Source organism: Anguilla anguilla, chromosome 15 (assembly GCF_013347855.1).
Source record: "Anguilla anguilla isolate fAngAng1 chromosome 15, fAngAng1.pri, whole genome shotgun sequence".
Lineage (NCBI taxonomy): Eukaryota > Metazoa > Chordata > Actinopteri > Anguilliformes > Anguillidae > Anguilla > Anguilla anguilla.
Genome location: NC_049215.1, coordinates 582,501 through 599,688, shown reverse-complemented (window position 1 = coordinate 599,688; position 17,188 = coordinate 582,501). Strand labels below are relative to the sequence as shown.

At 44.6% G+C, this 17,188-nt stretch overlaps 2 protein-coding genes across 10 annotated transcripts in view; one reads left to right on the top strand and one right to left on the bottom strand.

Annotated features, from left to right (window-relative positions):
• Positions 1–4,874, top strand: part of gulp1a (GULP PTB domain containing engulfment adaptor 1a) — a 146,044-nt gene extending 141,170 nt beyond the window's left edge. For 7 of the 9 annotated variants that reach the window (XM_035394547.1, XM_035394552.1, XM_035394553.1 and 4 more), the window contains 3 exons: positions 509–647; positions 1,467–1,561; positions 3,970–4,874. In XM_035394547.1, the coding sequence (XP_035250438.1) occupies positions 509–647; positions 1,467–1,561; positions 3,970–4,041 (306 nt within the window). In that variant the 3' untranslated portion in view covers positions 4,042–4,874. Of the gene's footprint in view, positions 1–508; positions 648–1,466; positions 1,562–3,393; positions 3,405–3,969 lie in introns of all 9 variants that reach the window. The other 2 variants (XM_035394554.1, XM_035394551.1) reach the window with 1 other exon arrangement.
• Positions 4,875–7,938: 3,064 nt separating this feature from the next.
• col5a2a (collagen, type V, alpha 2a) overlaps positions 7,939–17,188 on the bottom strand; it is a 62,348-nt gene continuing 53,098 nt past the window's right edge. Inside the window, exons 44-54 of the mRNA XM_035393918.1 lie at positions 16,579–16,686; positions 16,152–16,205; positions 15,953–16,060; positions 14,297–14,350; positions 13,617–13,724; positions 13,215–13,268; positions 13,003–13,110; positions 12,534–12,843; positions 11,500–11,690; positions 10,469–10,711; positions 7,939–10,017 (exon numbers count right to left, since the gene is read on the bottom strand). Of these exons, the coding sequence (XP_035249809.1) occupies positions 9,871–10,017; positions 10,469–10,711; positions 11,500–11,690; positions 12,534–12,843; positions 13,003–13,110; positions 13,215–13,268; positions 13,617–13,724; positions 14,297–14,350; positions 15,953–16,060; positions 16,152–16,205; positions 16,579–16,686 (1,485 nt within the window). The 3' untranslated portion in view covers positions 7,939–9,870. The remainder of the gene's footprint in view (positions 10,018–10,468; positions 10,712–11,499; positions 11,691–12,533; positions 12,844–13,002; positions 13,111–13,214; positions 13,269–13,616; positions 13,725–14,296; positions 14,351–15,952; positions 16,061–16,151; positions 16,206–16,578; positions 16,687–17,188) is intronic.

Here is a 17,188-nt window from a genome sequence, read left to right as displayed (position 1 = left end):
GCACAGTTGTCAGCGATGGTGATGTCTGTTTACTGGGCTAGCACAGTTAGCAGTAATGGTGATGTCTGTTTACTGGGCTAGGACAGTTAGCAGCGATGGTGATGTCTGTTTACTGGGCTAGCACAGTTAGCAGCGATGGCAATGCATGTTTACTGAGCTAGCACAGTTAGCACTTATGGTGATGTCTGTTTACTGGGCTAGCACAGTTAGCAGCGATGGTGATGTCTGTTTACTGGACTAGCGCAGTTAGCAACGATGGTGATGTCTGTTTACTGGGCTAACACAGTTAGCAGTGATGGTGATGTCTGTTTACTGGGCTAGCACAGTTAGCAGTGGTGGTGATGCATGTTTACTGAGCTAGCACAGTTAGCACTGATGGTGATGTCTGTTTACTGGGCTAGCACAGTTAGCAGCGATGGCAATGCATGTTTACTGAGCTAGCACAGTTAGCACTGATGGTGATGTCTGTTTACTGGGCTAGCACAGTCTGTTTTTTCTGTATTTGCAGGCAGGAAGTGTGCCTGCAAAAGCGGCTCCCACCGATGTTTTTGACATGATTCCATTCTCTCCTGCTCCTCCTCTGACACCGGTACCAGCCAGCAATGGCACGCCCCCGGCCTCGGCCCCAACAAGACCCTCTCATCTGAGTGAGTACAACCCTGTGCTGCCCGCCCTCGCCCCCAACAAGACCCTCACTGGGCTTATGCAGGGGAACTCATGCTTGGCATTTGCAGGGGGACCCACTCTGGGGCTGTGCAGGGGGGACCCATGCTGGGCTTGTGCAGGGGGACCCACTCTGGGCCTGCACAGGGGGACCAACTTTGGGCCTTCATAGGGGAACCCACTCTGGAGTTGTGAATGGGGTCCCACTCTGCTGTTGTGCAGGGGGACCCACACTGGGTTTGTGCAGGGGGACCCACTCTGGGCCTGTGTAGGGGGACCCATTCTGGGGCTGTGCAGGGGGACCCACTCTGGGCTGTGCATGAGAACCCACACTGGGGCTGTGCAGGGGGACCTACGCTTGACATCTGCAGGGGGACCCACTCTAGGGCTGGGCAGGGGGACCCACTCTGGGGCTGTGCAGGGGGACCCACTCTGGGGCTGTGCATGAGAACCCACACTGGGGCTGTGCAGGGGGCCCCAAGCGTGCCGTCTGCAGGGGGACCCACACTGAGGCTTTATTTAGATATCCATGCAAAACAGCTGCCCTATGACATTTATATAGCGATTCTGTTTGTTCAGAGATATGTTGTCATAGCTCCTAGAAAGTGCTAGTAAATCTGTGCATCACACACCTTACACATGCGTTTTGCGGAAAACCTTTTTTCATCTGAATGCTAGATTATCACTGTGAAAATGCTGAATTAGCGTCTCCTCCTGCTGAAGCACCCCCCCACCCCCCCACCCAGCACGGCGAACAGGAGTGGCGTGTTGGCGTTTTCCTGACCCGTCTCTCTCCCCTCCAGGTACAGACCTTTTCGGCGCTGAGCCGTTTGACCCCTTCACCTGCGGAGCGGCCGATTTCCCCCCCGACATCCAGTCCAAGCTGGACGAGATGCAGGTGACTGCATGCTTGTGAATGCTGCGCCTCTCGCGCCCTTTTGTGTGAATCTGCTCGCGCAGACACGCCCCTGGGGGCGGCTCGCGGTACAAGCCGTTTAGGGGGCTCGTCCATTTCCCCGGCCAGAGAACGGTGAATGCGTGCGGCTGCATTTTGTTCAGCCCGTGTACTCACTTTACGTTCACAAGATTCATGTATTTTTTTATGAACAAAGTGAAAATGGATTAACACTGAATTTAAGTCCTTGTTTGTACGTAGAAAAAGAGGAAGCATGCACATTATGAAGTGCTTCGCTTTCTCCCACTCAGCAACAGCAGAGTTACATTGAGCTTATCTCCTTCCTTCAGATGCTCAGTTAGCCTGTTTGTTGTGTAAAGCCAGGAGCTTAATGAGTCTGCACCTATGTGATTCAGTGCAAATGGCTTCTGTGCGACAGGGTAAGAGACTGTGAAAGAAAAAAAATACATTTTCAAAAACATTAATCTTCTTTATGTTCTGCAAATTTAAACTGATGTCATTGCTTCATAATAATGAAACTATTCATATAAATACCACTTTATGCCTTATTGTAGCTTCTGAAGTTTATTTGATTGTGTAAATGGTGGGTTCAGGAGAGTCATGCAGCAGTTTCCCTCTCTATTAGCCAGTTCCTCCATTACTGCTGTAGTATGGCACACTGATAAGGACATAACAGACAGAACTCCTGATAATGCTGAAATTTTAACAGATCAAGTGATGTGGTGCTATACACAACTGTTCATTAAAGATTCATATTAGTACCTTGATCTAAGTGCTGCACTCAATAAAGTATCATTGTTAAATATTTTAAAAGGCATTTTGTGTCTTTTTTAAAAATGGATGCAAAGGCAGATTGTGATTCATGAATGATATTGTTTTCTTGCATTTTCTTGCTTTCATGGGAATTGATGGATTTTGTGTGAGAATGTTTTGTGTGAGCTAACACTGTGCCTGTGCCTGTGCCTTGCCTGATGGGATTTAACACTTTACACTACGCTCTTATCTACAGAGACTTTTTTTCATACTATCCATTTATACAGCTGGATATATTTACTGAAACACAGGTTAAGCCGCTTGCTTAAACAAAACAACAGCAGTGTCTTACTTGGGAATTGAACCTGCAACCTTCAGACACAGGTCCTTACCTGTTGTACTGCACTGCCACCAGCACAATAAGGTGTACATACTCTGAGTTACATAATGTCAGCTGACCCCTCTGCGTCACATACTGTCAGCTGACCCCTCTGAGTCACATACTGTCAGCTGACCACTCTGAGTCACATACTGTCAGCTGACCCCTCTGAGTCACATACTGTCAGCTGACCCCTCTGAGTCACATACTGTCAGCTGACCCCTCTGAGTCACATACTGTCAGCTGACCACTCTGAGTAACATACTGTCAGCTGACCACTCTGAGTCACATACTGTCAGCTGACCACTCTGAGTCACATACTGTCAGCTGACCCCTCTGAGTCACAGCTGACCCCTCTGAGTTACATACTGTCAGCTGACCCCTTTGAGTCACATACTGTCAGCTGACCACTCTGAGTCACATACTGTCAGCTGACCACTCTGAGTCACAGCTGACCCCTCTGAGTTACATACTGTCAGCTGACCCCTCTGAGTTACATACTGTCAGCTGACCCCTTTGAGTCACATACTGTCAGCTGACCACTCTGAGTCACATACTGTCAGCTGACCACTCTGAGTCACAGCTGACCCCTCTGAGTTACATAGTACAGTCTTCCTCTTGCCTTGCTTGTACTGGTCTAATACTGTCTTTTCTATCCTGTTCTTCTCCTCCTTGCTGCCAGCGTCAGAGATGGTTTGTATTTACTCATTTTTCTGGATATTTTGACTTGCTTCTCTTCGTGGTTTATTTCAGACAAAGCATGCTTTGACTAGCACATTTTAAAAAAATCTTTGTTGCAAAATAAATGTACTTGGTTACTCAGACACTGCTAAATTTGCATGTTCATCAAACTAACATTTCACAGATCATTCATTTTCCCAAATTTCACAGTGAAACCAAATAGATGACTTGTTTTTGTGTTGTTGTGGTAGTGTTGTTGTTGTTGTTTTTGTCGTTTTGCTGTTGTTGTTGTTGTTAAAAGTAATAGTGGGCAAATGGAAGCGAGTACATTTCTGTACTTTATTAATTAATATAACTGGATATTTATTTACAGGAGGAATATATATGAAATATGTTCTTGATCGGTGGAATAGCAGTGCCCCTCCTGCTACTCCTAGTAATCAGACCCTCAAGCTCAGGTTCTACTGGGTCTCCATCACTCAGGCTTTTAGCTGTGGTTCTGCAGGATGTAAAGTTAACTTCAGAAGTTAAGAGAAGTCCATTTTTGCTAATGGTTTTCCTTCCACTTTTTTTTCAGGAGGGGTTCAAAATGGGACTAACCTTAGAAGGCACTGTCTTTTCCCTCGATCCCCTAGACAGCCGCTGCTGATGCCAAGAAGACGTTTTATTATTACTGTTAATCATTTGTATTGGAAAGAGCCAAAATTGCATCTCCAACCAGATGTAAATAGTGTCACCTTGAGGTTTGTCTGCGTTTTCATTTGAATTTGGTTTAAAATGAAATTTGGTTTGAAACGACGCTACACGGAAAGAGTCTGAGGGAAAGCTCTATTTTTGTAAGAACCAGAGTGAGGGCGGGTCATTTGTGCAGTCATCTCGTTGTGTAGCCAAGGTGTAGCTGAGTACTGAGACGACCCAAAGAGTCTGCCTCTATAGCAGATTTAATATCCTCATTAAAATGCGTTGTTTTACTAATTAATGCATTCATTTAATTAACTTTGGGAAGGCAGCCTTTGCTCTCTTTGTTTGTCACGTGTATGGGTCCAATGTTTGTGACTTGTCAGCCAAGGAGCTAAGGGACGTGAGCCTCTCCACTTATACCGTACCATGTACTTGCTTTGGAAATTTGGTAAATCCGACAAATAACTTTTTAGAATAACAATAAAATGCCAAATGATCCGCTTGCACATTACTTTATATGTTTTTGAACACATATTTCTAGTTGAAACAAATGTATTTCTTCTGATTGAATTTTTTATGGGCATCAAATCATTGAGTGTTTTAGTAACCATTTAGCACAATAATTTACTTCTGATGTATATTTGTATTGCAGTTCAATTTCTTATTATATATTTTAGTATCCTCTTGCACCAGAAAGCACTTTTAAAAACCTGTCCATATATGATATACTTGTCCATTTACTTTGTATGCAATATTTTAGTCTGTATTATTGTAGTTATTAAAGAAATGAGTACTGCATCACTCAAGAGCCAATGAATCATTCTTGAAATTCTTTGAGCTTTCCTTGTGGTTGATGTCCTTGCGGAAGCCTTGTGGAGTGCGTACCAGGTAAGAATGTCAGATGCTCAGCTTCCAGTGGTGAGAAGTGTCTAATCAGAGTGGAATTTCTCTTCTGTGCATGTGAATGAGCTGACAGCTTCACATTACTTGCGAAACAAATGTGTATGTTTCTCTTATAGAGCTAACAATGTCTCCCCCTAGCCACTCTTTTAAGGTAGTTTACCGCACTGCAGCCCAGATCAATCCTCCTGCTTTGTGTGTTGGTGTGCAGCATCCAGACTGAGGTACTTATAGTCACAAGCTTAAAGCGAGAGAACTCACTGCTATTTTGCCTCCAGAGGTTATATATGTATGTATTACCTGATTATTGTTATTTTAAAATGACATTTAAGCTGGTCTTTGGTTGAGACTGTTCCCTAAGCCTGAGAGCCTGTGTTACAGTATGGAAAGGAGCACAGCTTCCTGTATCAGTGCTAGACCCAATGCGCGTCCCAAAAGCGCCTCCATGCAGCAACAAATCCACAGGAAAAAGGGTTCCTGCTTCCAACTAATGAGAAAGAACACGACGAGCATTTCCGTGCCATTTTCACAAAACTACCAGAGGCATTGAAAATGTGGGAGGCGTGAATTTTCATGCTTTCATCCAAAAACCACAGCACACCATAGGTGCTGTAAGCACCTGAAATATCGTTCGCCACAAGCAAAACCTGCCTGGGCCATCAAAGCATCCTGTACCATAAACCTAAATAATATCACACTTGCACACGGACATGTTGCATGGTACATTTCTTATTATTCTACCTCATTGTCTTATTTTGTAATGGATAAGATGGTCATTACTGTGGCTGTAAATAAAAAGCCACCTCTTCCTCAGTGGCCTCATGGTCTCTGTCTCTAGTTTTATGTTTGCTACAATAAACTGGCTGTTGATTTACTTTTACTTTTCTCTTTATTCCTTTATCTTCCTATAAACTATTAATACTTCTCTTAGGAATTAGCTGAATTATTCAGAAGGTTATTGGATACAGACACACAATAATTTAAATGCAAGGGCTGTATGGAAATGATGCAGATCACAATAAAAGCCAACTGGATTTGAACATTCTGAAGGTAAAACAGAAGGGACTACAAAAGCAAAGATACTATTTAATTCAAAAGGAAAATGAGAGGGCCCGCTTCCAAAGGACATCCTGAGTCCAATATGGCTGGTTTTCCTCTCTCCTGGGTGAAAAGAAATTGTTCCAGCCACAGACGGAGAGGCTGGTCTCCTTTTATTTCATCTTTCAGATAACTTACATGGGCACCGCAGTTTTCTTTCAAAAATATAAATTACTAATTATCATTAAGGAACATTTTGTTTGGAGCTTGAAATTAATTTGAAATTCTCTGCAAAAATATAGTTGATGAATTCAAAGGACACGATAGTTTTTGATCTGTTAGATGTACCCAAAAATTACAGCACACAATGCATTATCCAATATGCAGACCAAACTACTTAGTAATTATGGATTGCATTGATTTTTACATTGATTTTAATTTGTTTAGCATACAACATATCACAAATTACAGACACAGTTTTCTGTCTACACCATTCAGAAAGCTTTTCACAAACAAAACGTTTAACAAAGTGCAAAGGAATTTCTTTTTTTTAAATGTAATGATGTAACCATATATTGTGTTTGAGAATGATTAAAAGCAGTTAAAGTTAAACGCAGACATAATGGGTAAGAGGCGTTTAGTTACAGGTCGTGACCCACGGGGATGGAAACAGTGGTTTGTCCGAGTCGGTGAAGTTGTGTAGCCTCCGCTGCTGCCAGCACAGCTCCTGACTGCTCCATCACTCTTCAGCTCACTGAGGTCTCCTCTGGCAGGGCCGGCCCTAGGAGTTTGGTGGCCCTAAGCAAATCTGTCCAAGGGGTGCTGTGGGTTTCTGTGGGGGGGGGGGGGGTTCGTTTGGTAAAATCCTTCTTACATTACATTGTTATGAAATGTTCGGTTGCCATTCCATTTAAAATTTATACCGCTAGTTCCGTGATAGGGGATGAATAACGTAATTACGAAAATAACGTTATTTAGCTTAGATAAACATTGGATCGTGTGCCCCCCCCAAGCGGCCCCCCCCCCCAGCGGTTGTGGCCCTAAACAACCGCATAGACCGTTTATGCCACGGGCCCACCCTGCCCTCTGGCCATGACGGCCATCGTCATTGCCAACCAAACCTACCCGGAACGTTTGTACAAAACCCCTAGAATGCCGGGATGGTAATTGCTTAATTAACCCAGGAAAAACACCTGTGGTATGCATGTTCTTTTAAAATACTTTGTGTCTCCTATTTACAAAAATGTGTTTCCAGCTTTTTGGGTTTAGTTTGACAGAAAAAGTCAAAATGTTAATGGAACATGGTAGTAGTATTACTGGATTGTCAGACACCCTTGCACAGGGTTGCTTTCAGGTTACATTTAATATGTTCATATTATGCATTTTGTATTTATTACGCATTACACATTTTAAGGGTGGCATATCTGTTGAATACATGCAGGCAAAATACTGTACCTCACTTGAAAGGTTGACTGCATCGCACCACTTTGGGTTCAAACCTGCAGCCTTCTAGATCAAAGCACTAAGCTGGCACTGAAAACAGTGAACACTCACAGTTGGGGAGAAATGAGAGGAAGTGAAGGAGCAGGTGCATGCTGAGGATGGATACCTGTACAGGTGCAGAGACGTTTTCACAGCAAAGAAACCCTTTCCTCCCCAATCAGAGCCTGCGTGTCTATCCTGTAAATGACGGGGTGGTGCGTTGGTAAAGGGCAAACGCTTGTCGGGCACAGAGCTTATGTTCTGTCCTCATTCGTCCCGGACTCGCTGGTGTCAGGCCGTGTCATGATCACAAGCCCATTATCAAGTTTATGATAGAGTGGTTTTTTTTTCTTTTTTTTTTTGACTAGTTGATCAGTCCAGTCCTGGATTTTTTTATTTATTTCTTGTCCATAAAGCCGAAGTAACACCAGAAAAACGTACTGCATTTCTTTCACCATTAGTTTATTACAAATTAGGGAACATTCAGTCCTAGATATTCTTAGGTGCTGCCTGCACATTTTTAAAACATATTTATTTATTTACTTATTGATTAATACATTTATTCATCTGTCTGTTTATCTGTTTATTTATGGGGCGGGGGTCCTTTCAGACCTGCTTAAGTCCTTATGAAAGCATGCTATCATACTTCCAGACTGGGCTTCCCCTGAATACTGAAAGAAACAAATATGATGTGCTCCCTGACATATGATAGCATGGGTCTGTAGAGAGAAGCTCTAAACAACAAACTATCAACAAAATAGTCTGGGAGAAACCAAAACTGGACCAGATGTTCAGTTAAACCCTCTGCAAAAACAGAGGGACATATCTGATTAATGTTTGAACATCCCTCTGGCCTCCGGCAAATGCTCTCTAGCTAATATATTCCAGAGTATATTACTGAAAAATGTTTGACTCTAGGTACAGATATTTCACAAACAGCCATTGCGATAATTACACACATAATAAAACAAAAGAAGAAGACTTTGCAACTTTGAACAGTACAAACATCACTGGTAGAATTAGCCAAACCAACCTGTATCACTATGCTACCAATACGCATTTCCATGCAAATATGACCTATATTGATATTAACATTAGAACTGGATGCTTCCTCTAAATAAAGATTTGATTAATATGACAAAAGCAGCAGTAAGGATAAACAAGCATTTGTTTAATTGGTCGCATAGCAAAATACATAAAAGTAAACATTCATGGTTACCTTTTGAAAGGGCTTAAAAAATGATAAAGTCAACGTAGAAAAGGTCAGGAATTGAGGATAAAGCAAGCTACCTAAAAAGGCCACCTGCATGCTTCATAAAACATACAGATGATTAGAAATAGTGTGCACCGCTGCCAATAAACAGTTATTACAACATAATTTTCAGGAGACGTTGAATCTGTTGCATAACCAGTGAGAGAAAGATCTTTATTAGCATCACCAAAAAACTTTGACTTTTCTGGAGAAAGTACACATGATCCCTGCTTCGACACAGCACCTGTGAAAAATGGCTTAAGTAATGAAAACATCCCAGTTAGTTGAGACGAGGTAGCTTACATTAAGGGATCTGCTCTCTCGCGGCACCACGCGGAACGCCAGGGTAGAATAAAAGCAACTGAACACTGGGCCGTTTCCATAAACACTGCCTGTCGCAGGAGCATGCCCTCTTCTACTGCAAGTCAGAACAGTTTTCTCTGTAGCACCAATACTTACACAAACTGACAAACAGACAAAAATAACAAAAATAGGAAAAAAAAAAACTATTGTACCTAGAATAGATCATCCTGTATTTGTTTTTGCTGAGCAAAACTATAATTTTTTTTTACAAAAACAAAAAGCAATACATGTTTAATAGGTTAATAGATTTTTATTTTTAAACCGTTTTGGCGTTTTACTGCTAAAGTGGTATGCATCTTCAAACAGCAGTTAATGATAATGACAATAGGTCATAATGCATTTTTGATTGAAGATTTATTTAGCCAAATTAATTTTACCATCCTAAAAATGCAATAAGTGAACTGCCATCTCCTAACATAAACTGTTAAATAAAACCTCATTGCAATTAACACCACCTGCTCTAAAGGAAACGTCATCCTAGCATGATAATATAAGTGATCAGTGACCATGGATTTTTTTAACTGCACGAGCAATGCACGATTGTGTCAAGCTCCGTTTTCTGAAAACAAGCATCACATTTTTGTTTCCATTTATACTGTGGTAAAAAATCTCCTGAAATGTCTTAAAAGGTTGGAAAGGCACAATAAATATCTTGCCAAAGGGCTGGAATAGCCCACCGTACTGTCTGTACAAGGCTGGCCAGGTCAGCAGTCAGTCTGAGAGACTCAGAATTAGGCCCGGCGCAATCCGTGTCCTTTCGATTTACAAGAAGCAGACGGGCCCGATGTCGATGCCGAACTCCTGATCCGCACCGCCGATGTCCACGGGGGCTATGTCCACTATGGGAAGTCTGGCCGTTTTCTGTGTCCTGTACTCAAACACTGTCTTTCCCCAGTTACCAGTGGCTCTCTGGACAGAGGAAGAAATTCACATTTCAGAAGCAGGAAAAGCACCACTCATTCCCACCCTCTTTAATACGGAACGCTCGTTCACTGGTCGGTTTTCTCGTCTCGCGCAAACTGCGTTCACTGCACTGATGCCCAAACCCGTATTAGCATTTTAACATGCTGGTCAAGAAAATGCTAAACGTAATTTACAATTAAGTACATGAGTCCTAACATCAGTGCATGTTTCTCGGGTTGATTCTGTATGAAAGATAATGTGTTCTGCTTTTACACTGACTGTATCAACGTTAGAAACTATCATTACAATACTCTGCTCAAGAAGGTGAGTATACATTGATAATATATTAATAATTCAATACTTCCAAGTTAATAAGAAGGACATTGGACTAATTCTTCAGGAAGGAATGTGTGCCATTGTAACTGGAGCATGTAGCTGATGGAGGTCTTGTACTCACAGAGCAGCTGTCCTCCATGACCGTATATCGGAAGCGGTTGTTTCCCTCGGCCCGAAGGTCGAGGTCATTCGCGGCCTTGAGGATAACAGCTTTCTTCAGATTTCCAGCAGCCTCGTCCTTGTAGCCCACGCTATTCTTGCAGTGGTAGGTGATGGTCTGAGATGCCTCCTTGGACAGCAGGCGGAGGAAGGTCATTTGAACGGTGACAGAGTTCGGTGGCTGGTCTTTGTTTCCGTAGGTGAACTGGAAAAATATAAAAAAATATACTCTATGAAGAGCCTCAATCAATTATTTTAATTTGCTTTGAACAATTACAGTACATGCCCCTCCTCAGGTATAGTGGAATGATTTAAATTGATACCATGGTGATTCACGATACAGATATGTATCGTAACCATGGTTATGGTACAATCTGAGCAGACGGTTTTGGACGGTCACCTCAAACATTATTCGTGTAAGCATATCCAAAGATCCGGTGGAATCACTTATTTTCTTGTATTAAAAGAGCTCATTAAGTTTTAGATGTATAGTCGGATGTATATTTTTGCTGTAATGTTTCAATTTCTAAATGCAACATAACTTTCTATATGTATTTTCTTTGAGTTCTGACTGACAGCCAACTAAACATCTCCATCTCCAGCAACATGGGCCTCCTTGAGACCAATAACAAAATACTCCTGTAGGGGGCAGCATAGGCACTTGTTACTGTATTTTCAATCAGGATTTTTTTTAAAAATCCTCAACTGAATGAAATAGGCTTATCACTTTTTTCACCTTCCACATATACAGTAACACAACTATTTACATTGCACCAGGTCTGTAAAGAAAGAAGCTTGCCCTTTGACACAAAACCAACACTGTAAATAGATTGTAAGCTGGTATAAATCATTCTATTCAACGTTGCCCTTGTGCATTTTAAACATGGCGATAACTGATAAGTTGAAGAACCCTTGTATGCTGTAGACGTGGTGTTAATGGAGCCCTTGTGTGTATTAAACATGGCGTTAATGGAACTCCTGGATTGAACTCACGTGAGCTCCTCCGTTCATATTGGCTCCAAACCACTTGGGCTTGCTGTCGGAGGGGCTGGGGGAGGTCCACCAGGTTTTGCGGGGTATGCTGGACGGGTTGGCAGAGATGCAGGTCTCGCCCGTCTCCATGTTACAGTGCACTTTGATAGCATCCTCTGCGCTGCCTTGGTTTGGATCCACCCAGTATTCGCCTGCAAATCAACAGCAATCAACAGCCTCTAAACAAGAGGGCGCTGAGAACACAGCAGCCTATCAATACGTTCCCACAAGGCTGATGGGACGTCCCGTTTGTCCCGGTACAGCCCCATATCTCAACCCCTTTTCAGGTGTCCTGACATTCTGAGAAAACCCGGATTTCAGTGGTACCGTACTTCACTGCGTTACTGTAGGTTCTCCTTGCATTATGTGCACAGTCCTCTAGGCCATCTAGTCACTCCAGTTATGACTAGAACACACAATTCAGCACTAATAGACCTGTCTTTTGCATGAGAAACTAGGGTCTGGATTTAATTCCAACAAAGTGCACTGGTTTATACCAGTGCTGGGTGACTCTCATACTGAACCACAATTAAACATTTGCTAATGACAAAAAAAATGAGAGGCAAAGAAATAATGAAGCTAATTGATGCATAGCAGTGAAACAGGCGCAAAATCCTGAATTGAATCAGGGGCTAACATTAGCAGAAGGTGGACACGCTGCTAGCATGCAGAGTTAAAGTGGTCACGTGGCTAACGGGCTAAAATTATCAGAAGGCTTATGCACTCCTGGTGTGCACAGGGTTAAGGTGTTCTCATGGCTAACGGCTAAAATTAGCAGAAGGCTGATGCACTCCTGTTGTGCACAGGGTTACGGTGGTCTCATGGCTAACAGGCTAACATTAGCAGATAGCTGATGCACTCCTAATGTATACAGGTTTAAGGTGGTCTCATGGCTAACAGGCTAACATTAGCAGGAAGCTGATGCACTCCTAGTGTGTACAGGGTTATGGTGTTCTCATGACTAATGGGCTAATATTAGGGCAAGGCTGACGCACCGCTCTTCTTCAGAGGGTGGCACTGCTTTAAGTCCTCGCAGGTCCTGGCTGGGTGCTTCCTGCTCCCATCCGGGCTGCGCATGCTGTCGATCTGGCTGCTGAGCGCTTTGAGGGTGGCGTGGACCCCCGGGTCAGCCTGGAACATGGGAGCAGACCCGTTGTTCGGAAGGGCCTCGTCCTCACTGAACTCGGGAGGGGGTGGGGGACCGATATCTTCGTAATCTTGCGGGCCGAACAAGTCATCCATGGCGGCTGTGGGGGGGCCAGGGGACCCTGGGGGCCCAGGGGGACCGGGATCTCCAGGAGGTCCCTGTTACAAGCAAATGAAACAAAGCTGAGTTGGACTGGAAATGATGCCAGGATCAGCAGCACGCTCCTGATTGGTGGAGAAGGTGCTCAAAGTGATCCTCTTTCCCACCCAAAGCTGACCGTGCAATATGGCCTCCAGAACCAGCCCATCTGGACTCACCTCCGGTCCGATTTCTCCACTAATTCCACGCGTTCCAGGTGGTCCCATTGGTCCAGGCTGTCCGATGTACCCTTCCTTTCCTGGAGGCCCAACCGGACCAGGAGGTCCCTATAATAGCCCCACAACCCACATGATTAGCTTTACACTCAAGTTGCATGGTCTTCATAGATAGCTGATGGCAGCTTAGCTGGCAGCCGTGCATGGGTACTTACTCTCTGGCCACTTGGCCCAACAATTCCTGGAGCTCCCTGTTCACCAGCTGTACCCTAAAATCAAAATACAGAGTGTACACGCAGCGGTGAGAACAACATCAGTATCATACTCTGCCCATGCACCCTCAACCTCCTCCTCAAACTCCCACTGTTGTACTAATATAGCATTTAAACACTACTATACTATGCAAAGGTTTACTGCTTACATTTAATTTAATCAGTGATGCTGGAATCACACTGCATTTATATAATTATTTTAGATACAAATGACAAGACACCTGAACCGAAATTTAAGGAAATTTTAAATAAATTTTACCCCCTCTGCGTTTGGATTCAGTGCTCGTGCTCCCTCATTTTAACCTGCTTTTACCAGTTAGTGCGGCTGTTGATGCTGTGACTTACCGGTGGTCCAGGTAAGCCTTGTAATCCAGTGAACCCCCGGTGACCTTTCTGTCCTCTTTCTCCATGGTCTCCTAGATCCCCCTTATCTCCTCTGGGCCCTTGAGGTCCCTGTGATTACATAACATGATTCATTCAGTGTGTGTGAGTGAGTGCATGCATGTGTGTGCGTGTGTGTGTAGTGAATGTGTGTGTGAGTGTGTGTTTTTGTGTGTGTGTGTGTGTGCGTGTGTGTGTGTGTGTGCGTGAGTGTGTGTAGTGAATGTCTGTGTGCGTTTCTGTGTGAATGTGTGTGTGTAGTGAATGTGTGTGTCAGTGAGTGCATGAGTGTGTGTGAGTGAGTGTGTGTTAGTTGAGTGCATTGTTTTGTGTGTGTATGTGAGTGAGTGCATGAGTGTGTGTGTGTGTGTGCGTGCGTGCGCGCGTGTGTGTGCGTGAGTGTATGTGTGTGTGTGTGTGTGCCTGCGTGTGTGTGTGAGTGAGTGCATGTGTGTGTGAGTGATAGATGCATATGAGTCATGAGTGTTGAAAAGTGGTGAACCATCAAAAGTTTGCTTTTCAATATCTATATCACGCCCTTATGTTTTTTTTTCTATTAAATAGGAAATATGTTTTTTCCCTATGAAGCATGACAGAAATATAATATATAATATGCATATGTAAAACAAAGTGAAAAATCTTACGATCAATCCCCGTTTGCCTGCTGAGCCTGGGGGACCTACGGGGCCTCTCGAACCCTGGCAAGAAAAATCATGCAAATGTACTTCAAAAAGCTACAGCTCACAACACACAGCTCACAGTTCACAGCACACAGCTCACAGCTCCTCACAGCTCACAGCTCCTCACAGCACACAGCTCCTCACAGCTCACAGCACACAGCTCCTCACAGCACACAGCTCCTCACAGCACACAGCTCCTCACAGCTCACAGCTCCTCACAGCACACAGCTCCTCACAGCTCACAGCACACAGCTCCTCACAGCTCACAGCTCCTCACAGCACACAGCTCCTCACAGCTCACAGCTCCTCACAGCACACAGCTCCTCACAGCTCACAGCACACAGCTCCTCACAGCTCATAGCTCCTCACAGCACACAGCTCCTCACAGCTCACAGCACACAGCTCCTCACAGCACACAGCTCCTCACAGCTCATAGCTCCTCACAGCACACAGCACCTCACAGCTCACAGCACACAGCTCCTCACAGCTCACAGCTCCTCACATCACACAGCTCCTCACTGCTCACAGCTCCTCACAGCTCACAGCATACAGCTCACAGCTCCTCACAGCACACAGCTCCACACAGCTCACAGCATACAGCTCACAGCTCCTCACAGCTCACAGCTCCTCACAGCACACAGCCCACAGCTCCTCACAGCACACAGCTCCTCACAGCTCCTCACAGCACACAGCTCCTCACAGCACACAACACACAGCTCCTCACAGCACACAGCTCCTCACAGCACACAGCTCCTCACAGCTCCTCACAGCACACAGCTCCTCACAGCACACAGCTCCTCACAGCACACAGCTCCTCACAGCTCACAGCTCCTCACAGCACACAGCACACAGCTCCTCACAGCACACAACACATAGCTCCTCACAGCACACAGCTCCTCACAGCTCAGCACACAGCTCACAACACACAGCTCCTCACAGCTCAGCACACAGCTCACAGCACACAGCTCCTCACAGCTCCTCACAGCTCACAGCACACAGATCCTCACAGCACACAGCTCACAGCTCACAACACACAGCTCCTCACAGCTCACAGCACACAGCACCTCACAGCTCACAGCATACAGCTCCTCACAGCACACAGCACCTCACAGCTCACAGCACACAGCTCCTCACAGCTCACAGCACACAGTCAACCCTCACATATTGCTTTGATCTATGTTTTATGCTAGCATGGCAAGCTGATGCTTTGGGCATATTCTATTTTTATCTGTCGCAAACATACAAGACCCCTCCAACAGGTAAGTCTGACAGCATTGCCTGCTATTTCAGGTACACATTACAGGTGTGAAAACTATGTTTACATGCAAGAATAAATATTCACCCCTTTTATGAATGACAAAACTCTGCAAGACAGACAGGTAAAACATGTGCTAAAATCCTATCGTGTACAGCAGTATGCTGAAGTCCAGGCACTGGTCCCGCCTACTCACACATATTTCCTGTTTTACTCTACTTCAAAGCCATTGGAGCAATGGAAGCCATGTGAAACTGCACAGCTCATCTATCATTCGCTCCCCAGCTGTTAGAATGTCGGGGCATGAGCCGGAGCATGTGGTAACGGTTAACATCGCTATGGAAACGGCGCGCGTGCGCACTCACCGCGTCTCCTCTCCTCCCGGGGCCACCTGGGGTACCGACCGGACCTGGGGGCCCTGGAGACCCCTGAGCACCCGCCAGACCCTCGGGACCTGCATCTCCTCGGTCGCCCTGGCAACAGAACATCAGAGCAGCGTCATTCTCCGAGGTCACGTGATGAAGAGCAGAATGTGCTCTAAAGCTGCTGGGTGTGCGTTCCTACCCTAGCGCCGATCACGCCTTCCTTTCCAGGAGGTCCGTCTGAGCCAGCATGACCCTGAGGAAGAAAAAGCACAGGTTATCAATACGTATACTAATGCATGTACAAGCAAAATAATAATTATAATAATCTTCATCAACATCGTCACGGTGCATTTCTTTCTGTAGTCATTTTCTTTTGAAGATGACAGCATGTCAAAAATGCAAACGTAAAGTAAAAATAAGAGTAATTTTAAAAAATAAACATTGAAAATGAAATAAGATATCAACAGAAAATTTTGAACACATGTGCCATCTGATTAAAATGAGAGAATCAAATTCCGAAACGTTATGAAAGCCAGAGAGAGCCAGCAGGCCTTGAGCTGAACTCCCACAGCACTGAAAGCAGACACATTTCCTGCAGGCTTTTCGGCAGGTTAAGGCAAGCTCACGTCAGGGCCAGGGTCCCCTCGAGGGCCAGTTGTCCCGGGTGCTCCGACGGGTCCTGGGGGTCCCTTATCTCCCTGAGTTCCTGGGGTACCTTGCTTTCCTGGGGGACCCTGAAATCAACACACAGAACCTTTATGCTCGATCTTTACCTTTTCACGTACTCAGTGTGAGCGAGTGCACTGCACCCTGTGTGCTCTAGAACACGAGCAGCCAGTGGAGCTTCTCTGCAGCTATTGCTTCTGGCCAATCACAGGTGCCTGCTGGAGTTCAGCGGTGTTGGAGTTCAGTGAAGGGGCAGGCAATACTCTGTGGACTAAACCCCTCCAGGTCGCTAATTATGTGCAGTCCTTTCTGGGGTCTCAGCTGCAGTCACATGCTAGTTCTGTGGGCTCTGAATATTTCAGACCAACATCTGTGCCATACGTCCATAATTCATTTAAGTCCTTTTCATCCACTACTTACTGCTTCACACATAGAAAAGTCATTTGATTGTTAGTTTTAAATATAGATTTTGCTGGGCTTGAGGAACAAATTAACAAATTAAATTAAAAACTGAATAAGGTTTTATCACATTTTTCTAACCACAGATATACTGAATGTATGAAAATGGAT